Raw genomic sequence first — 16,733 nt, 5'->3', positions numbered from 1 at the left:
GTGAAGTTGTGAGTATGTTTGTGAAGTTGTGAGTACGTTTGTGAAGTTGTGAGTATGTTTGTGAAGCTGTGAGTATGTTTGTGAAGCTGTGAGTATGTTTGTGAAGTTGTGAGTACGTTTGTGAAGCTGTGAGTACGTTTGTGAAGTTGTGAGTATGTTTGTGAAGTTGTGAGTACGTTTGTGAAGCTGTGAGTACGTTTGTGAAGTTGTGAGTATGTTTGTGAAGTTGTGAGTACGTTTGTGAAGCTGTGAGTACGTTTGTGAAGTTGTGAGTATGTTTGTGAAGCTGTGAGTATGTTTGTGAAGCTGTGAGTATGTTTGTGAAGTTGTGAGTATGTTTGTGAAGCTGTGAGTATGTTTGTGAAGCTGTGAGTATGTTTGTGAAGTTGTGAGTACGTTTGTGAAGTTGTGAGTACGTTTGTGAAGTTGTGAGTATGTTTGTGAAGTTGTGAGTACGTTTGTGAAGCTGTGAGTACGTTTGTGAAGTTGTGAGTATGTTTGTGAAGCTGTGAGTATGTTTGTGAAGTTGTGAGTATGTTTGTGAAGTTGTGAGTATGTTTGTGAAGCTGTGAGTATGTTTGTGAAGCTGTGAGTATGTTTGTGAAGTTGTGAGTACGTTTGTGAAGCTGTGAGTACGTTTGTGAAGTTGTGAGTACGTTTGTGAAGTTGTGAGTACGTTTGTGAAGTTGTGAGTATGTTTGTGAAGCTAGCAGTATAATTGTGTTGTTATCAGTGTATCCAGTATAATGTGTGTTTTAATAATCATTCTCTTTACCAGCAGGAAAAGAAAAGTGAAGGTGATGATGCCACAAGTAAGAGGAGGAAGAAGGCAGACTTGCTGTCACAGGAGGTTAGTGGAATAGTGGATAATTGGAATATTGTTTTATAAAGCAAACTTTAGGGAGGTGTTCTGATGGATTTACCCAGAAATCGTTGCTGTGCTCCCACAGGGAGGGCTGAGGAGTAGGTGTCCACAGAAAGGCTGCAAAAGATGAACTTTAATAGTGTCAGTGCCTCTACATCTGCAGAGAAACAGGGAGATGAAGCAGAGGCTGTGGAGAGGGCAAGCTCTATGCCATCCCATTAGCCAGCTTTGAGTCAAACTCTCCCTTGCTCCTAGACAGTGATAGCAGGTTGCCCAGCAGAGCAGCCAATGCACGCAGTGCCTCAATGTGCATTCCCATTCAGAACTCTCCCAATTGCTGCCCCATCATCGTCCTCAGCTGAGTCCTCTGCATCAGCACTTGCCTGCGTTCTCACCCTCTGGTGAGCTGACAGACGAACTATTCTTTAACCCTGGCAAGGCTGCAGTCCACTCATGCCCAGTGACTCACCATGTTCTAGCTTCCAGAGTGTGTGCTGGTGGTTGAGAGTATCAGACCACGTGACGGGGATCCCGAGGTTCGTGCTGCTCCTCCTCTATTTCCTAAATCTCAGGGCTTCAATGGCTCGACAGATGGCAATTTGTAGGTATCTGAAAGCAGGGACAAAGAAGAGTACAGCCCAGGAATAGGCCTTTTGGCCCTCCAAGCCTATGCCTATCACAATGCCCTAAGTAAACTAAAAATAAAACCTCTGCCCTTACTCAGTCTGTATCTCTCCGTTTACTCCCTATTCATGTACCCATCTAGATGCCTGTTAAAAATTGCTCATATACCTGCTTCCACCACCTCCTTTGGCAGCGCATTCCAGGCACCCTCCACTCTGCATGGAAAAACTTCCCTGCACGTCTCCCTTAAACTTTCCCACTCTCGCCTTGAACCTGTTCCCCCTTGTAATTGACACTCCCTTTCCTGGAAAGTCCTCTGACTATCCACCCTGACTATGCCTTTTGTAATTTTGTAGACCTCTAACGGGTCTCCCCTTAGCTTCCGTCTTTCCAGTGACAACAATCCTAGTTTATTCAACCTGTCCTCAGAGCCAACATCCTGGTGAACCACCTTTGCACTTTGTCCAAAGCTTCCAAGTCCTTCTGGTAGTAGAGTGACTAGAACTGCATTCTATACTCCAAATGTGGCCTAACCGAGGTTTTATATAGCTGCAGCATGATTTCCCAACTCTTGTACTCAGTGTCCTGGCTGATGAAGGCAAGCATGACCTGAGTTGACAGTTTTAGGGAACTGTGGACCTGCACACCCAGATCCCTCTGTATGTTAATGTTCCTACGGTCCTGCCATTTACAGTATAATTCACAGCTAAATTTGATTCCTCCAAGGAAGTCTGAGGGGAACTTTGGGATGAGTTGAGGGGGCTGTGTGGTAGAAAGGAAGAGGTCCACATTCCCAGCATCAGCACCTTGCAGAGACAACAGGATTGAGTGAACTGGGAGTTGAGAAGGAGCATTAAGGAGGAAGAAGCCATCATCTTCCATGTTCTCAGTGACATAATAAGAACATAAGAAATAGGAGCAGGAGTAGGCCATCTAGCCCTTCGAGCCTGCCCCGCCATTCAATAAGATCATGGCTGATCTGTCGTGGCTCAGTTCCACTTTCCCGCCCTCTCCCCATAACCCTTAATCCCCTCTCTTATCAAGAACCCATCAACCCGCTTCTTAAAAATATTTAGCGAGGCAGCCTCCGCCACTTCAACGGGCAGAGAATTCCAGAGATTCACCACCCTTTGAGTGAAGAAGTTCCTCCTCAACTCCGTTCTAAACCGCCTCCCCTTTATCTTGAGGCTGTGCCCCCTAGTCCTACTGTCTTTTTTGAGCGGGAAGAGTCTCTCCACCTCTATCCTATCCATCCCATTCATCATCTTATACGTCTCAATGAGATCTCCCCTCATTCTTCTAAACTCTAACGAGTACAAGCCTAGTTTATTCAGCCTCTCCTCATAGCTCAATCCCCTCAACTCCGGTATCAGCCTAGTAAACCTCCTCTGCACTCCCTCCAGGGCCAAAATATCCTTGCACAGGTGCGGCGCCCAAAACTGCACACAGTACTCCAGCTGTGGCCTCACCAATGCCCTATACAGCTGCAGCAAGACCTCCCTACTTTTATATTCAATCCCCCTCGCGATGAAGGCCAGCATCCCATTCGCCTTCCTGACCACCTGCTGCACCTGCAAGCTGGGTTTTTGCGACTCATGCACAAGGACCCCGAGGTCCCTCTGCACCGTCGCCTGCTGCAGTTTTTCGCCACGTAAGTAATAGTCCTTCCTACCATTCTTCCTACCAAAGTGGACCACCTCACACTTGCCAACATTAAATTCCATTTGCCATTTCCTGGCCCATTCGCCCAGCCTATCTAGATCCTTCTGCAGACTCTCCACACCCTCCGCACAATTTGCCTTTCCCCCAATCTTGGTGTCATCAGCAAATTTCGACACCCTGCACTCGGTTCCCTCCTCCAGATCATCTATATAAATGGTAAATAGCTGAGGCCCCAGCACCGACCCCTGGGGCACCCCACTAGTCACCAACCGCCAATCCGAATAGCACCCATTGACCCCCACTCTCTGCCTCCTATTTGACAACCAATCCTCTATCCATGCTAACACCCTACCCCCAACTCCATGTCCCCTGACCTTCTGCAATAACCTCTTGTGAGGTACCTTGTCAAACGCCTTCTGAAAATCCAGAAAGACCACATCCACCGGTTAGGCAGAATTAAATCAGTTTGACAATCTTCAAACCTAATTTACTTTCCAGAATTCTGAAGAGGAGTCATAGTGGGCTCGAAACATTAACTCGGTTTCTCCCTCTACAGAAGCTGCCAAACCTGCTGAGTTTTTCCAGCACTTTCTATCTTCGATCCGCAGCCACAGTATTTTGCTTTCACTTTAGAGGTAACTTTAAACCTGGAAAGGTCACTGGTTTGTCCTTAACTGGAGTACTGCATCCAGTTCAAGACATCACACTTTTGAAAGGATGTGAAGGCATTAGCGAGTGTGCAGATAAGATTCACAAGAATGGTTCCGACTCTATGAATAAATGAGATGGATTGGAGAAGCGGAGAATGTTTTCCTTGGAGAAGGTCGAGAAGATTTAAGGTGCGGGGAGGAAAGTACAGAAGTGATGTTGGGGTAAGTTTTTCACTCAGAGGGTGGTGAGTGAATGGAATCGGCTGCCATCAGTGGTGGTGGAGGCAAACTCGCTGGGGTCTTTTAAAAGACTTCTGGATGAGTATATGGGGTTTTAAGGGATTGGGGGTTATAGATAGGTCTATAGATTGGTAGGTGTTGATGTGATCGGCGCAACTCGTGGGCCGAAGGGCCTGTTTGTGCTGTAGTGTTCTATGTAAGAGATTTTATACAGCTATTCAATATCAAGAATGATCTAGGTAAATAAAGAGAAACTGCTCCAGTAATGGAAGGATCATGAACCAGAGGGCACAGAATTAAGGTAATTGGCCAGAAAAACCTCTTCAAGCAATGAGTGGTCAGGATCTGGAATGCCCCGCCTGACGGTGTGTTGGAGGCAGGTTCAATATAGGCATTCAAGAGGGAATTGGAATGTCTGAAAAAGGAATAACAAGCAGGGCTTCAGGGAGAAGATAGAGGAGTGGCTTTATGTGAATTAGTCCTGCAAAGAGCCAGCACATACATGAGGGGCTGAATGTCCTTCTTATATGCTGTAATCATCTATAATGATTAGATTTATTATTGTCAAATGTATTAGGATACAGTGAAAAATATTGCTTCTTGCGCCCTATACAGACAGAGCATACCATTCATTGAGAAGGAAAGGAGAGAGTGCAGAATGTAGTGTTACAGTCATAGTTAGGGTGCAGAGAAAGATCAACTTAATGCAATCCAGGTCCATTCAAAAGTTTGATGGCAGCAGGGAAGAACTATTTTTGAGTCGGTTGATACATGGCCTCCAACTTGATCATTTTAGAATATCTGAAATAATTTATCCTGATGTGAAAGGTTAAAAAAAAACAGGAATTACTTTATATATATATAATGGACCCCAAAAGCCAAGAAAACTCTCTCTGGTATAGGGAGAAGCAGGCATCATCGTTTGATAGTAACTGCAAAGTAACTTGGGATCTTTCACTGCTTTTAAAGCTTCTATATAAATGTAAATTGATGCTGTTTCATTTTCATCTGTCAGTGATTCCCATATTTTCCTGACATTCCTGCCTTGCTCCTCACTCTCTGCTTGCTTGCCCTGGGGATTAGTAGGGGACTTGGCTCTGATTGTGTTGAATACGGGTCTGATTTGTCCACACAGGCAACGAATCTCAAAAGTGATGGGAATGAGACAAAAGGTGGTGGGAACCAAAACAAAGTGAAGTCGATGGCAACACAGTTATTAGCAAAGTTTGAAGAGAATGCACCAAGCTCCTCACTTCGGAGGCAGGTAAGAAATATTCCTGTGGGGCCCTCGGTTTGGAGCATTATCCGGGTATTCCTTAGCCAATCACTGGATCCTATACAGGTGTGAGTGGGAATCCCTTAACCAATCACTGGATCCTATACAGGTGTGAGTGGGAAACCTTTAGCCAATCACTGGATGCTGTACAGGTGTGAGTGGGAATCCCTTAGCCAATCACTGGATGCTGTTCAGGTGTGAAGGGGAATCCCTGAACCAATCACTGGATCCTGTAAGGTGTGAGTCGGAATCTCTTAGCCAATCACTGGATCCTGTACAGGTGTGACTAGGAATCTTTTAGCCAATCACTGGATCCTGTATAAGTGTGACTGGAATTTCATTGGTTGATTACTGAATGCTATACAGATGTAAGTGGGATTCCATTGGTGGATTCTGTAAGGGTGAGTGTGATTCCATTTTATTTCATCTACATTAAAATTTTAAAAGCACAAATCTTAGTTTTTGATATGCCGGTTCACTATTTGTTGTGGATATAAGATTGTTCCTACGTCTCAACAATAATTACTGTTACTATGAAGGAAATCAATGTTTTTAAATGTTAGGAAGTTAACTATTTTTTGATTTGTTATTGGGTAGAAAATCGCAAATCAATGAAGGGCATCGCAGAATCAGGGGAGAAAACTCCATATCTGCAAAGGATTGCATTTCCATAGGATCTTTCACAAACTCAGCTTTTCCAATATGTTTTAGAGTCAATGATGTCATTATTAAAGTGTAAATTCCATTGTAATGTAGGAAACGTTGTGGCCGATTTGTGCACAGCAAGCTCCCACAAACAGCAATATATTAATGAAAAGATAACGTATTTTAGTGATCTTAATTAAGAGTAAATTTTAGCTGGAACACCATGCGGGAACTTCCTTGTTCTTCTTCGGCACAGTGGCCAAGGGATCTTTTAATCCCACCTGAGAAGGTGGCACAATGGTTAGCACTGCTGCCTCACAGCTCCAGGGACCTGGGTTCAATTCTGGCCTTGGGTCACTGTCTGTGTGGAGTTTGCATGTTCTCCCTGTCTCTGCGTGGGTTTCCTCTGGGTGCTTTGGCTTCCTCCCGCATGCCAAAGATGTACACATTAGATTCTTTGGCCATGGAAAATTACCCCTTAGTGTTGGGGGATTAGCAGGGTAGATATGTGGGGATAGAGTTTGGGTGGGATTGTGGTCAGTGCAGTCTCAATGGGCCAAGTGGCCTGCTTCTGCACTGTAAGGACTTTATGCTTCTGTGAACAACCCCTGTCAGGCCCTATCCCTATTACCACACATATTTATGCTGCTAATTCCCCCCGACACTAAGAGGCAACTTAGCATGGCCAATTAGCCCAACCCGCATGTCTTTGCACTGTGGGAGGAAACTGGAGCACCCAGAGGAAACCCACACAGACACGAGGAGAATGTGCAGACTCCGCACAGACAGTAACCCAAGCCAGGAATTGAACACAGGTCCCTGGCGCTGTGAGGCAGCAGTGCTAACCACTGTGCCACCACGCCGCCCCCAAAGAGCATAGAGATCTTGAAAGGTTGTCGAGCTGGAGTAGATTACGGAGATAGGGAGAGGGGAGGACACAGAGGAGTTTGAAAACATAGCTGAGGATTTTGCAATCGAGACGTTGCTAGACTGGGAATCAGTGTATGTCAGTGAGCACAATGGGTGATGGGTAAAAGGGACTTGGCACAGTTTAGGAACCGGGTTTCCAGGCTTTGGTTGCGTTGAATTTATGGAAGACGGGAGATTGGCCATGAGGGCATTGGAACAGTGGAAACTAGAAGTAACAGTGACAAAGTTGAGGGTTTCAGCTGCAGATGAACCAGGAACAGTGACAGAGCTGGGTGATATTACAGAGGTGAAAAAGACAGCAGATGCAAGTTTTTGTTTTGAATGATTCTAGACATGCAACGGAACGTAGCTATCAGCAATTGTGTTACCAAGCTCGGACACATTGACATCAGCAGTGATTCACTGCATCTGCTTATTTTTTCCATTCAATGCTGGTATCTTGCAATTATAAAAGTCACCGACTCTCTCTCTTCTTTCCTCTCCTTTCTCAATATATCTTCATTTCTCCTGTCTGTCACATGGCGCGCAGGTTTCAGTGCCTTCCTATGCAACAAAACCACCACTGCCCCCGTCTTCTGAGGGTTGCGCAAACCCTCGTTTTCTTAAACCCGAGGACCAAGTTGGGACTGCTCTCTGCTCTCGGACAATGAAGGTACAAAGATCTATGTTGTGTGCTTAGTTGTGAAAATGTGAATGAGCGCAGCACAATTGACACTTCAACTCAGATGCTGCGACGACGCAGTTCAAGGTTTCAAATATGTCTCATTGGGAATAGCTTTCATTCATGACCAGACCTCTGAGAAAATTAAATTCAGGGTGGAGAAAAGCTCGAGTAGAAAATAAATTTCGAAGTGGTAAGGCACATAATAATCCACAATGAAAAGTTGGGACACTGGAGGAATAATGGAATGATTTGATAAACATTTAAGTTTTTGGAGACAGGCTGGATTAAAATGGATTTTTGTTAAGTGCATCAGATGACGTTGATATAATATTAAACACAAAGGCTTTAGGACTGGTCAGTACTTAAGACCTCTTCAGAACTTAAACGTTGCTGGGGAAAAAAAAAGAACACGTTGAAGCTTTTCAAGTTGCACTCATCAGAACAGAATCACCAGAGCACCAAAGCTCAAAGGGAACACTTTTTATAAACCATTACATGTTATCACAAATTTGATCTTCCCTTTTGAAATTTGGTATTCTTGTGATTCTGTTCTGACGAGTGCAAGACGAAAATCTTCAACAGCGTGTGTCCTTTTACGGCAATGCTTATGAGCTGTTCCTGTCAACCTTTTGTGATAAATTCTTCAATAGTCAAAACTATCTATGTCACCCTGCCCTCAGTACTGTAAGTGCTACTAAAGATAGAAGTGTATAATTGCAGCATATCATAGCCATGAAGATAATTGAATCTTTCATTTTTACATTTAGAAGTGGAGTATATAGTGAGTTCCGCACCGTTCCTCAGTCCTGAATACTTACCCCCATGTTTCTGACCTGGCATGCCTAAATTAGATTGCTAAGAGGTTTTGGTACAAATTGAGAGTGGCATAATTTAAGTGCAGTTTTGTCTGAAATTCCCATAGGAAATTGTGATATTTGTTGTTATAATGTTCATGTTAAGAACAGTCACACTGTGATTATGCTTTCTTGCCAGTGAAGGCAGTGTCACCATTGGTGGAAAGCTGGGAATAGAAGTGTTGCCAGTTTGGGTAGGCAGTTTGCATTAAAAACATGGATATAGAAATTTATAACGAAAACAGTGAAAATGAAGACAGGAAACTATGACTTCAAAATAGCAAGTGAAATGTGCTGACCTGCCCTATGCCAGTTATATCCTGCCTTCTGACACCACTTCACCTGAAGACCACACTATTGTCTTGGTCCCCTGTGTGCAACACCGCAGGAGATTAGCTGGTGTATGCACTTATCTCCTTAATTTTTTTTGTGGTTTGTGACAGTTGTGGCTTTTTTTTTGTAGTCTGACTTGGTGGCCAATGCTGAGCAAGTAATCAGAGAAGCAAAATACATCAAGAAAGTTGAGAGTCAGACAGGGTCATCCAAACGTGTGACTGTACCTCCTCATTCTGCCTTTATGCTTTCTGGTGTTCTCCAACGCCTTCAACGTCTAGAAGAAAAACTAGATCAGGTGATGAGCTGTTGTCTCTTTATTTCTGCTCCTCTTTCTGCTGCCCTCTCCTTACTTGCCCCTCCTTTTCTTGCCCCACATTCTTCTCCTCTTATCTTTTTTCTCCTCTCATCCCTCCTCCCATTCTCTTCTCACTTTCTCTCCTCTCCTCTTTCTTTCCTCTCCCTCTCTTCCCTCTTCTCACTCTTCTCTCTTTCTTGCTTCTTTCCTCAATCTTTCTTTTCTATCCTCTCTCTCTCTCTCCTTTCATCTCTTTTTTCCCTCTCTCTCTCTGTCTCCTCTCCCTGTCTTCCTTCTCTCCTCTATTCCCTCTTCCTCTCTCATCTCTCTTTTCTTTGTCTTTTTTTCCTGTCTCTCCTCCCTTCCCCAATCAGTCCTGCATCTTATACTTCATGCTAATCAGTTTGTTTACTGACTGAGTGCTGAATAAAGTCACTTTGATTCTAACCTGTGCATTTCATAGAATCAAAAAATAACAACAGCACAGATGGAGGCCATTTGGCCCATCATGTCTTTGCCAGCTTTTTGAAAGAACTATCTAATTATTCCACTCCCCTGTTCTTTCCCCATAGCCATGATGTTTTCGTCATTTTTATGTAATGATCTAATTCCCTTTTGAAATTGAATCTGTTTCCACCACTCTTTCAGAAGTGTATTTCAGACCATAACTCGCTGCTTAAAAAAAACACTCTTCATTTGTCCTCTGGTTCATTTGCCAATTACTTTGTATCTGTCACCTCAACTGACCCACCAGTTGCTCCTCACTTACTCTCTCCAAGTTTTCATATCACTGAACAACTCCATTGAAGCCACTCTCTAACTTTTTCTGTTTTAAAGAGAACAAGCAGTTTCTCCAGTCTGTCCCCATAACTGAAGGATTGAAGCATTTTTCTTTCTGTTCTGTAACTGCAGTGATGAGTGGATGGAATGCACAGGGACCCTTTGCTGTCGTTGTAGCTGACCTAACTGTTGCCGGCTTTCTTTTTGTTGCACTTGTGACTCTGCCAACGTTGTTCTTGAACATGGGCCTTTGGTTGTGTAATTCTTTCTCTGCACTTAACCAGCATGAGGGGGGAACTGTGTGCTTCTGTGAATCCAATGTTTGTGTTTAATGAGAGATTTATATCTGTGCATGTTGGGCATTTTGCAATTGTGTTAGAAAGATTTGCTATTCCAGAAGCATCATCACATTGGAATAAAAACAAAGCTGTGTGCAATTTTTTAATGATTATTTCTCTGATTGTTGGCAAGCTCGGCATTCTTCGGCCACCCCTAATTGCCCTTGTAAAGGTGGTGGTGAGCTGATGCCATCCATGTGGAGCAAGTACACCCACCTTAGTGTAACAAAGGGAGTTATAGGATTTCGACCCAGCGACAGTGAAGGACTGGTGATATAGTTCCCGTCAGGATGGTGTGTGGTTTGGAGATGTGGTATTCCCATGCATCTGCTGCCCTTGTCCTTCTAGGTGATGGAGGTCGCAGATTTAGAAGGTTGACGTAATAGATGAAGAGATGTTAAGGGGTCTGCGTACGGTGTGATGATTCTATGGAATGCTACTAATTTCGAGGAGTGCTGTTTTTCTTGCATGTTTCCATGTTGTTGGGGGGTGGAGGGTGGTGGGGGAAGCGGTTAAATCTTTGTCTCCATTGCCTGGACAGGGATCTGGCAGAGTGATCTATGATCTCTACAGACCTTGCTGCAATTGGAAGGAATTTCTAATCATATACTTTCTCAAAACTTTCATAATTTCTAACAACTCAATTGAATCTCCTCTTAACCTCTGCTACTGTTAGGTGAATACTCCCAGCTTCTCCCATCTCTCCCCATAACTGAGGGATTGAAACATTTGCTCTCCATCCCGATTTCCATTCTGTTGAAATTGAAGGGTTATTGGAGTCGCTGCACTCAGTTCTGGACACAGCACTTCAGGGAGGGTATATTGATATTGGAAGGTGTACAGCACTAGAATGACAGAGAGAGTTAATTTATGAGGAGTCGTTGCATAGCTCGATGCTGTAGTCACTTGGATATGGAAATTTAAGGGGTAATCTAATTGAAAGGTTGAGGTGATTGAAGGATTTGATAGGGTAGCTGGACTACTTTGGTGGGGGAAGTCCAGATGAAATGGAGTGATGATACAGATCAGCCAAAGAATTTCAACTGAATCGAATAGGGCTCATATTCAAAGGGATTGGATGGAAAACTAAAGAAGTTGCACTAAACTTGTATCAAACCTTGGTTACAGCACACCTGTACAACTGCAAATGATTCTGCTTTTCATTCATGGAACATGGGCATTGCAGACAAGGCCAGCATTTATTGCCCATTCCTATTTGCCCTTGAGAAGGTGACAGTGAGCTACCTTCCTGAACTGCTGCTGTTCATGTGATGTAAGTACACCCATGGTGCTGTTAGGGAATGCCAGGGTTTTGACCCAGCGACTGTGAAGGAACGGTGATTATATTTCCGACTCAGGATGGTCAGTGGCTTGGAAGGGAACTTGAAGCTGTCTGTTTTCTCATCTGTCTGCTGCCCTTGTCCTTCTCGCCTGTTGTATTAAATTAAAAAGATAGTGACAGGGGACAGTGCAAGGGGTTTACAAGGTTGATAGCAGAAATGCAGGGGTGTATCTATCAGAGGGGGATGACGGGCTGGGCCTCTTTTCTCTTGAAAAGAGATGGTTGAGAGGTGACCAAGGGTGAGATCTTTGTAATGATGAAAAGCTTTGATAGACTAGATACGGGGAGAACGCTTTCACTTTTGGGGAAGAGCGTGAGTAGAAGTCATCAATGGAAGATAGTCACTAAGAAATCCAGGAGGGAATTCAAAAGAAAGTGCCTTCGCCCAAAGAGTGGTGAGAATGTGGAACTTACTACCAGCCGGTGTGATTGAAGCAAATAGTACAGATACATGAAGGGAAAGCTTGATAAACTCATAAGGGAGAAAGGAATAGGAAGTTATGTTGATACGGTGAGGTGAGGAAAGCCAGGTAGAGCATTATTGCTCACATGAATTGGATGGGCTGAATGGCCTTTTGCCTGTGCTGTAAACCTTAAAAATGTAAACAGGGCTAAGCTGAATGGTTTCCTGAGTGTGCGTACAATGAATAGACAATCTGCTGTGCCCAGGCCTGGAAGACTAAGGTTTAACAGGCAGCCTCCTTTATTAAGATTGGTCCATCGTTGGTTGGCTGCCGTTATTTGTTAGCCCTGAGTTCTAAGCTGCTGGCAGCATCACCGAGTCTCCTGGGATTTACCCTCGGTGCTGCAACTGTCTGCATCCAACCTGCTCTGACACCATCTTTTCTGTCTGATTTCTCTCCTGTTTGTCTTAAACCTCTCTTGCCTTCTGTACTGCAGAGGAAAGCTCTGTCTCTAGCGCAAGGTGACGTTCCATTTAGCAGGAAGAGCATAAAGGAGAGAGGAGCTCATCTTACTGCACTGTTTGGGGGCAGGAATCTGAGACAACAGGTGTGTGCTCTCTCCGCTAGTGTTTTAGTCGAATTCTAAATGATTCCCCTGACTGGAGCACTTCTTTCAAAGCCATGAGATGTCGAAACCTCTTCATTGCAAAGTGAAAAACTGAGTTTAGATGCAGGTGCGACACCAGGGATATTGAGTACTACAAAATTAAGGCAAATAAATGGAGTGATCAGTTGAATGGTGGAACAGGTCTGAGGGGCTGAGTGGCCTCCTGTTCCTATATTTCTGAACCAACTGGAGGAAAGGATATTTTCTTTCTGAGTGTAAGACTTGATGGGACGGATTCTACACAGTTATCAATGTTCACATCCATCATACTGAACTCCATGTTGCATTGACACCTGAGCACCAGAGGTCAGCCTGATATTGTTCCCAGTCCCAATACCATGGCCAGAATGAATTAGCTCATCACTCTGTCCCTCTGTCTATAAGGGCAAGGTGAGTCTCCAACTGGCGCTTAATTTATGTTGGCTGGGCTGAGATCAACGACAGGTTGGGCTGCCATATTCCCTAAACACTGGGGGTTCCTCCAAACTCCACACTGGGGCTTCCCATCCCACACTAGGACTTGCTCCTCTCCCCAACACTGGGAACCCCAAGGCTCCACACTGGGGCCTCCTAACCCACACTGGGACATATTCTTCTCCCTGACATTGGGACTTACTTGCCCATACACCAGCACCCCCACTCCCCCTCTTGCCCCACATTGGCGATTCTTCCCTCTTTCCTCACACTGATAATTTGCCCCTCCCCCATATTAGGGTTTCACCTCTACTCACCCACACTGGGGTTTCTGCACCACCCCACAGTTCACATCCTCTGCACTTAAGTCTCCAACTCTCCCATACTGGAGCCTCGCCACCCACCCTCCCACAACGGACTTCCACACATTGGGATTCTTCCCCCTCCAACCCCTTGTGCCCCCCACCCCCCCCCCCGCCCAACTGAGGATTCCACTCTCTTCCCCTTGCGTGCCCCCCCCCTCCCCCCCCCCGACAATTTATCCCACCTCCTTATTGGGGATTCATTTCTTCTCCCCCACACTTGAGATTTTTTCCCCTTCTGCTATTTATTGTCTGTGTCCCATAAAATCGAATTTTGGTTGTCTCTGTTGTCTGGTTTATGATTTCTGGCTGTCAATTGCATTCTCGCATCATCCCACCATCCATTATGGTTACGTTGTTCCTTGACTGTTGAGGGTGCAGACACCTTGTTCACTGTAGCTACCACAGGCCCTGATTGCTCGCTCTCACAATGGTGAACATTGGCCTGGACAGAGAGCCCTAATCTCCTGGAGAGGAATCGCAATTCAACGTCTAGCCTAGATCTGGCCTCGTATAACCTGAAAATGTCATCTCCGTTTTCCTTTAACGGACACAAAGGGTGGAACTTTCCCATCCTGCCCACCACGGGAATCGTAGAATCGTAGCGGGCAAGGCGCGGACCATGCAAAGGTTCATTGACCTCGGGGGGCAGGGGGGGGATCTTCTGGCTTTGGATTAGCGCAGCTGGAAAATCCCATCTATACGTTGGTTTCCTCCAAATGGTTAAATTCCACCATTTATCTGTTCTCGGTGGCAATGGGACTTGCATTATGTTGAATAAGTTGGTTAGAAAGAGTGAACTGCCATTCAGCAGCCATCCACCTGATTCTATAGGGTAAATATCATGTCCCCCATGGGAGTTGCACTGAAAGGGAGTACTGGATGGAAAATCTGTGGTGAAATCCTGAACTTTAAACCCATGCTCCATTCAAGCAATGATCCCACTCGGAACTCCAGTGCTCTCAGTCATCCTCATGTGCTTTTTTGCATCATTCTGTTAACACGACGCTTATTTCAGCTTTGCTCATGTTGTTTTGTTTCTCCTGGCCTCTTTCTTCTCCATTTCCATCATGTGTTTCAACGCTGGCCCTAACAGGCATCTCTGTCCGACACCAGCTCATCCCATTCTCTCGCCAACACTTCTCGCTCCACCCATGACTCTGCTTCCTCTTCGCTGTCTGCCATGGCTCACCCACCCGACCTTCCGACACAGGTACTGCCTAGCTTAGAGCTGCACGCTGTCCATGTTAAGTGACATTGTGCGCAACTTTTAGCTCTCCTTCAGGTGTCTGAAAATGAGAAAAAGAAACTGTGGATTTGCACAGAGAAAGTGGACTTTAAACTATTGAAGTCAGTGGGTTAATGTTAATTGGTGTCCCTAATAGCAATAGGAAATTGCAGAATCATATAGCATAAGAACATGCCATTCAGCCCATCATGCCTGTGCCAGTTCTTTCAAAGAGCTATCCAATTAGCCTTACTCGCCCTGCTATTGCCGTGTTAGAAGAGTTCAAAGTTTATTCATTAGTGTCACAAGTAGGCTTACATTAACACTGCAATGGAAGTTACTGTGGAAACCCCCTATAGCCTTGTAAATAGCTATTTTACAATTGTTTATCCAATTCACTTTGGATAGGATTTGAATCTGCTTCCAGTCACCCACATTTCCGATCAGAGCAATTTGCTGTGTTTATATATTAAAAAAAATCATCCTTTCATTCTCTGGCCCTCGTACCTACATTTTAGGGGGTGCATGTTTAAGGTTAAAGAAATTTTAACACCTCTGTCAAGATAGTGAGAATTATATGGAGACATCATGTTCTCCCTGCAAGTATGGTCAACACTGAATCCTGCTCTTTAACCTGCTTTTGCTCTCTAAGTTGTTCATCTAAATCTCGTGCTTTGTATCTTCTCTGTAATTATCTTGGCCTTTTTTTTCCCCTCTGGTTTTTCTTCTTCTCTCTCTTTTGCTTCCGTTCCCATTCGGCTCCACGTGACCTTTTGTCCTCTGAGATCAGCTACGCAGTGTGCAGGCGGCAGCCATTAACTTGGAAAAGATGTTCTTAGGCAGCAAGGACCAATCCAGTGGCCAGGTCAAGGCTGGAACAGAGGTGAGTGTGTGACCAAATGCCAGATCTCCTGATCAGGCAACAAAATCAGAGAGAGTCTTAAGAACAAGTTAACCAGTTGGCACAAGTAATCGCAGATGAAGAAACAGCCTCATGTGTAATTTGTAAAATCAAAGAGTTTGTGCAATTTAGTTATTCTATTCCTTTCTCCCCGCCTTGTTTTCCCTAAAACATGTCAATGATATTTAGTTCAACCAGTCCATGTGGTAATGAGCTCCATATTCTAACCACCTCATACATTAGTCACTATCTTATATTTCTGGCCCCAAGATCTGGTCTTGCCCACACGTGGAAATATCTTCCTCCACATCTACTCTTCCAAATCCCTTCATAATTGTAAAGATGTCCATCAGGCCAGACTTCCCTTTTCCAGAGGGAAAAAAGCCCCAGCCTGTTCAGCCCTACCTATTATGTCCTGCTAGAATCATATGGTGCAGAAGGAGACCATTCAGTCCATTGTTCCTGTTCCAGCTCTTTGAAAGAGCTTACCCAATTAGTTCCACAAAACCACCCCCCCCCCACTCCCAGCCCTTACCCCATAGTCCTGCAAATATCTCCTTTTCGAGTGTTTATTTATTTATCCAATTTCCTTTTGAAAGTTACGATCGAATCTGCTTCCACTACCCTTTCAGACAGTGCGTTCCATATATTGTGTAAAAATGAAGTACCTTTTCTCACCCGTCCCTCTGATCCTTTTGCCAGTTAACTCTAATCTGTGTAGTCAGGTCTCCAACTCACCTGCCACTCAAAACGGTCTCTCTTTATACAATCTATCAAAACTTACAACAATTTTGAACACTTATTTGACATAGAATCATAGAATCCTTACAGTGCAGAAGGAGGCCATTCAGGCCATCGAGTCTGCACAACCACAATCCCACCCAGTCCCTACTTCTGTAACTCCTCATAGTTACCTTGCTAATCCGCTGACACTAGGATTAATTTAGCATGGCTAATCAACCCAACCTGCACATCTCTGGACTGTGGGAGGAAACCGGAGCACTCGGAGGACACCCATGCAGACACGGGGAGGACGTGCAGACTCCACACAGACAGTGACCTGGGATTGAACCCGGATCCCTGGTGCTGTGAGGCAGCAGTGCTAACCACTGTGCCGCCGTGCCATCCACCTCTTAACCTTCTGTCGATCCTAGCTTCTACACATCACCGAAATACCCCAAACCTCCAAAGGAGCTTTCAAATTCATGACCATGCGAGGAATGGTGACATAAGACAGGTTTTCTAATTGAGTCAAG

At 44.7% G+C, this 16,733-nt stretch overlaps 1 protein-coding gene across 8 annotated transcripts in view; it reads left to right on the top strand.

The window, feature by feature from the left end:
* LOC145343759 (F-actin-monooxygenase MICAL2-like) overlaps nt 1–16,733 on the top strand; it is a 255,306-nt gene that overhangs the window by 130,498 nt on the left and 108,075 nt on the right. For 5 of the 8 annotated variants that reach the window (XM_080190063.1, XM_080190060.1, XM_080190061.1 and 2 more), the window contains exons 15-21: nt 779–850; nt 5,177–5,305; nt 7,422–7,544; nt 8,874–9,041; nt 12,402–12,512; nt 14,445–14,561; nt 15,367–15,459. In XM_080190063.1, coding sequence (XP_080046189.1) covers nt 779–850; nt 5,177–5,305; nt 7,422–7,544; nt 8,874–9,041; nt 12,402–12,512; nt 14,445–14,561; nt 15,367–15,459 — 813 coding nt within the window. The remainder of the gene's footprint in view (nt 1–778; nt 851–5,176; nt 5,306–7,421; nt 7,545–8,873; nt 9,042–12,401; nt 12,513–14,444; nt 14,562–15,366; nt 15,460–16,733) is intronic. The other 3 variants (XM_080190062.1, XM_080190064.1, XM_080190065.1) reach the window with 3 other exon arrangements.

The sequence above is a fragment of the Carcharhinus amblyrhynchos genome, chromosome 6 (genome assembly GCF_965287045.1).
Source record: "Carcharhinus amblyrhynchos chromosome 6, sCarAmb.v2.hapA, whole genome shotgun sequence".
NCBI lineage: Eukaryota > Metazoa > Chordata > Chondrichthyes > Carcharhiniformes > Carcharhinidae > Carcharhinus > Carcharhinus amblyrhynchos.
Note: the sequence above shows the minus strand (reverse complement) of the source record. Positions and strands in the feature narration are given on the sequence as shown.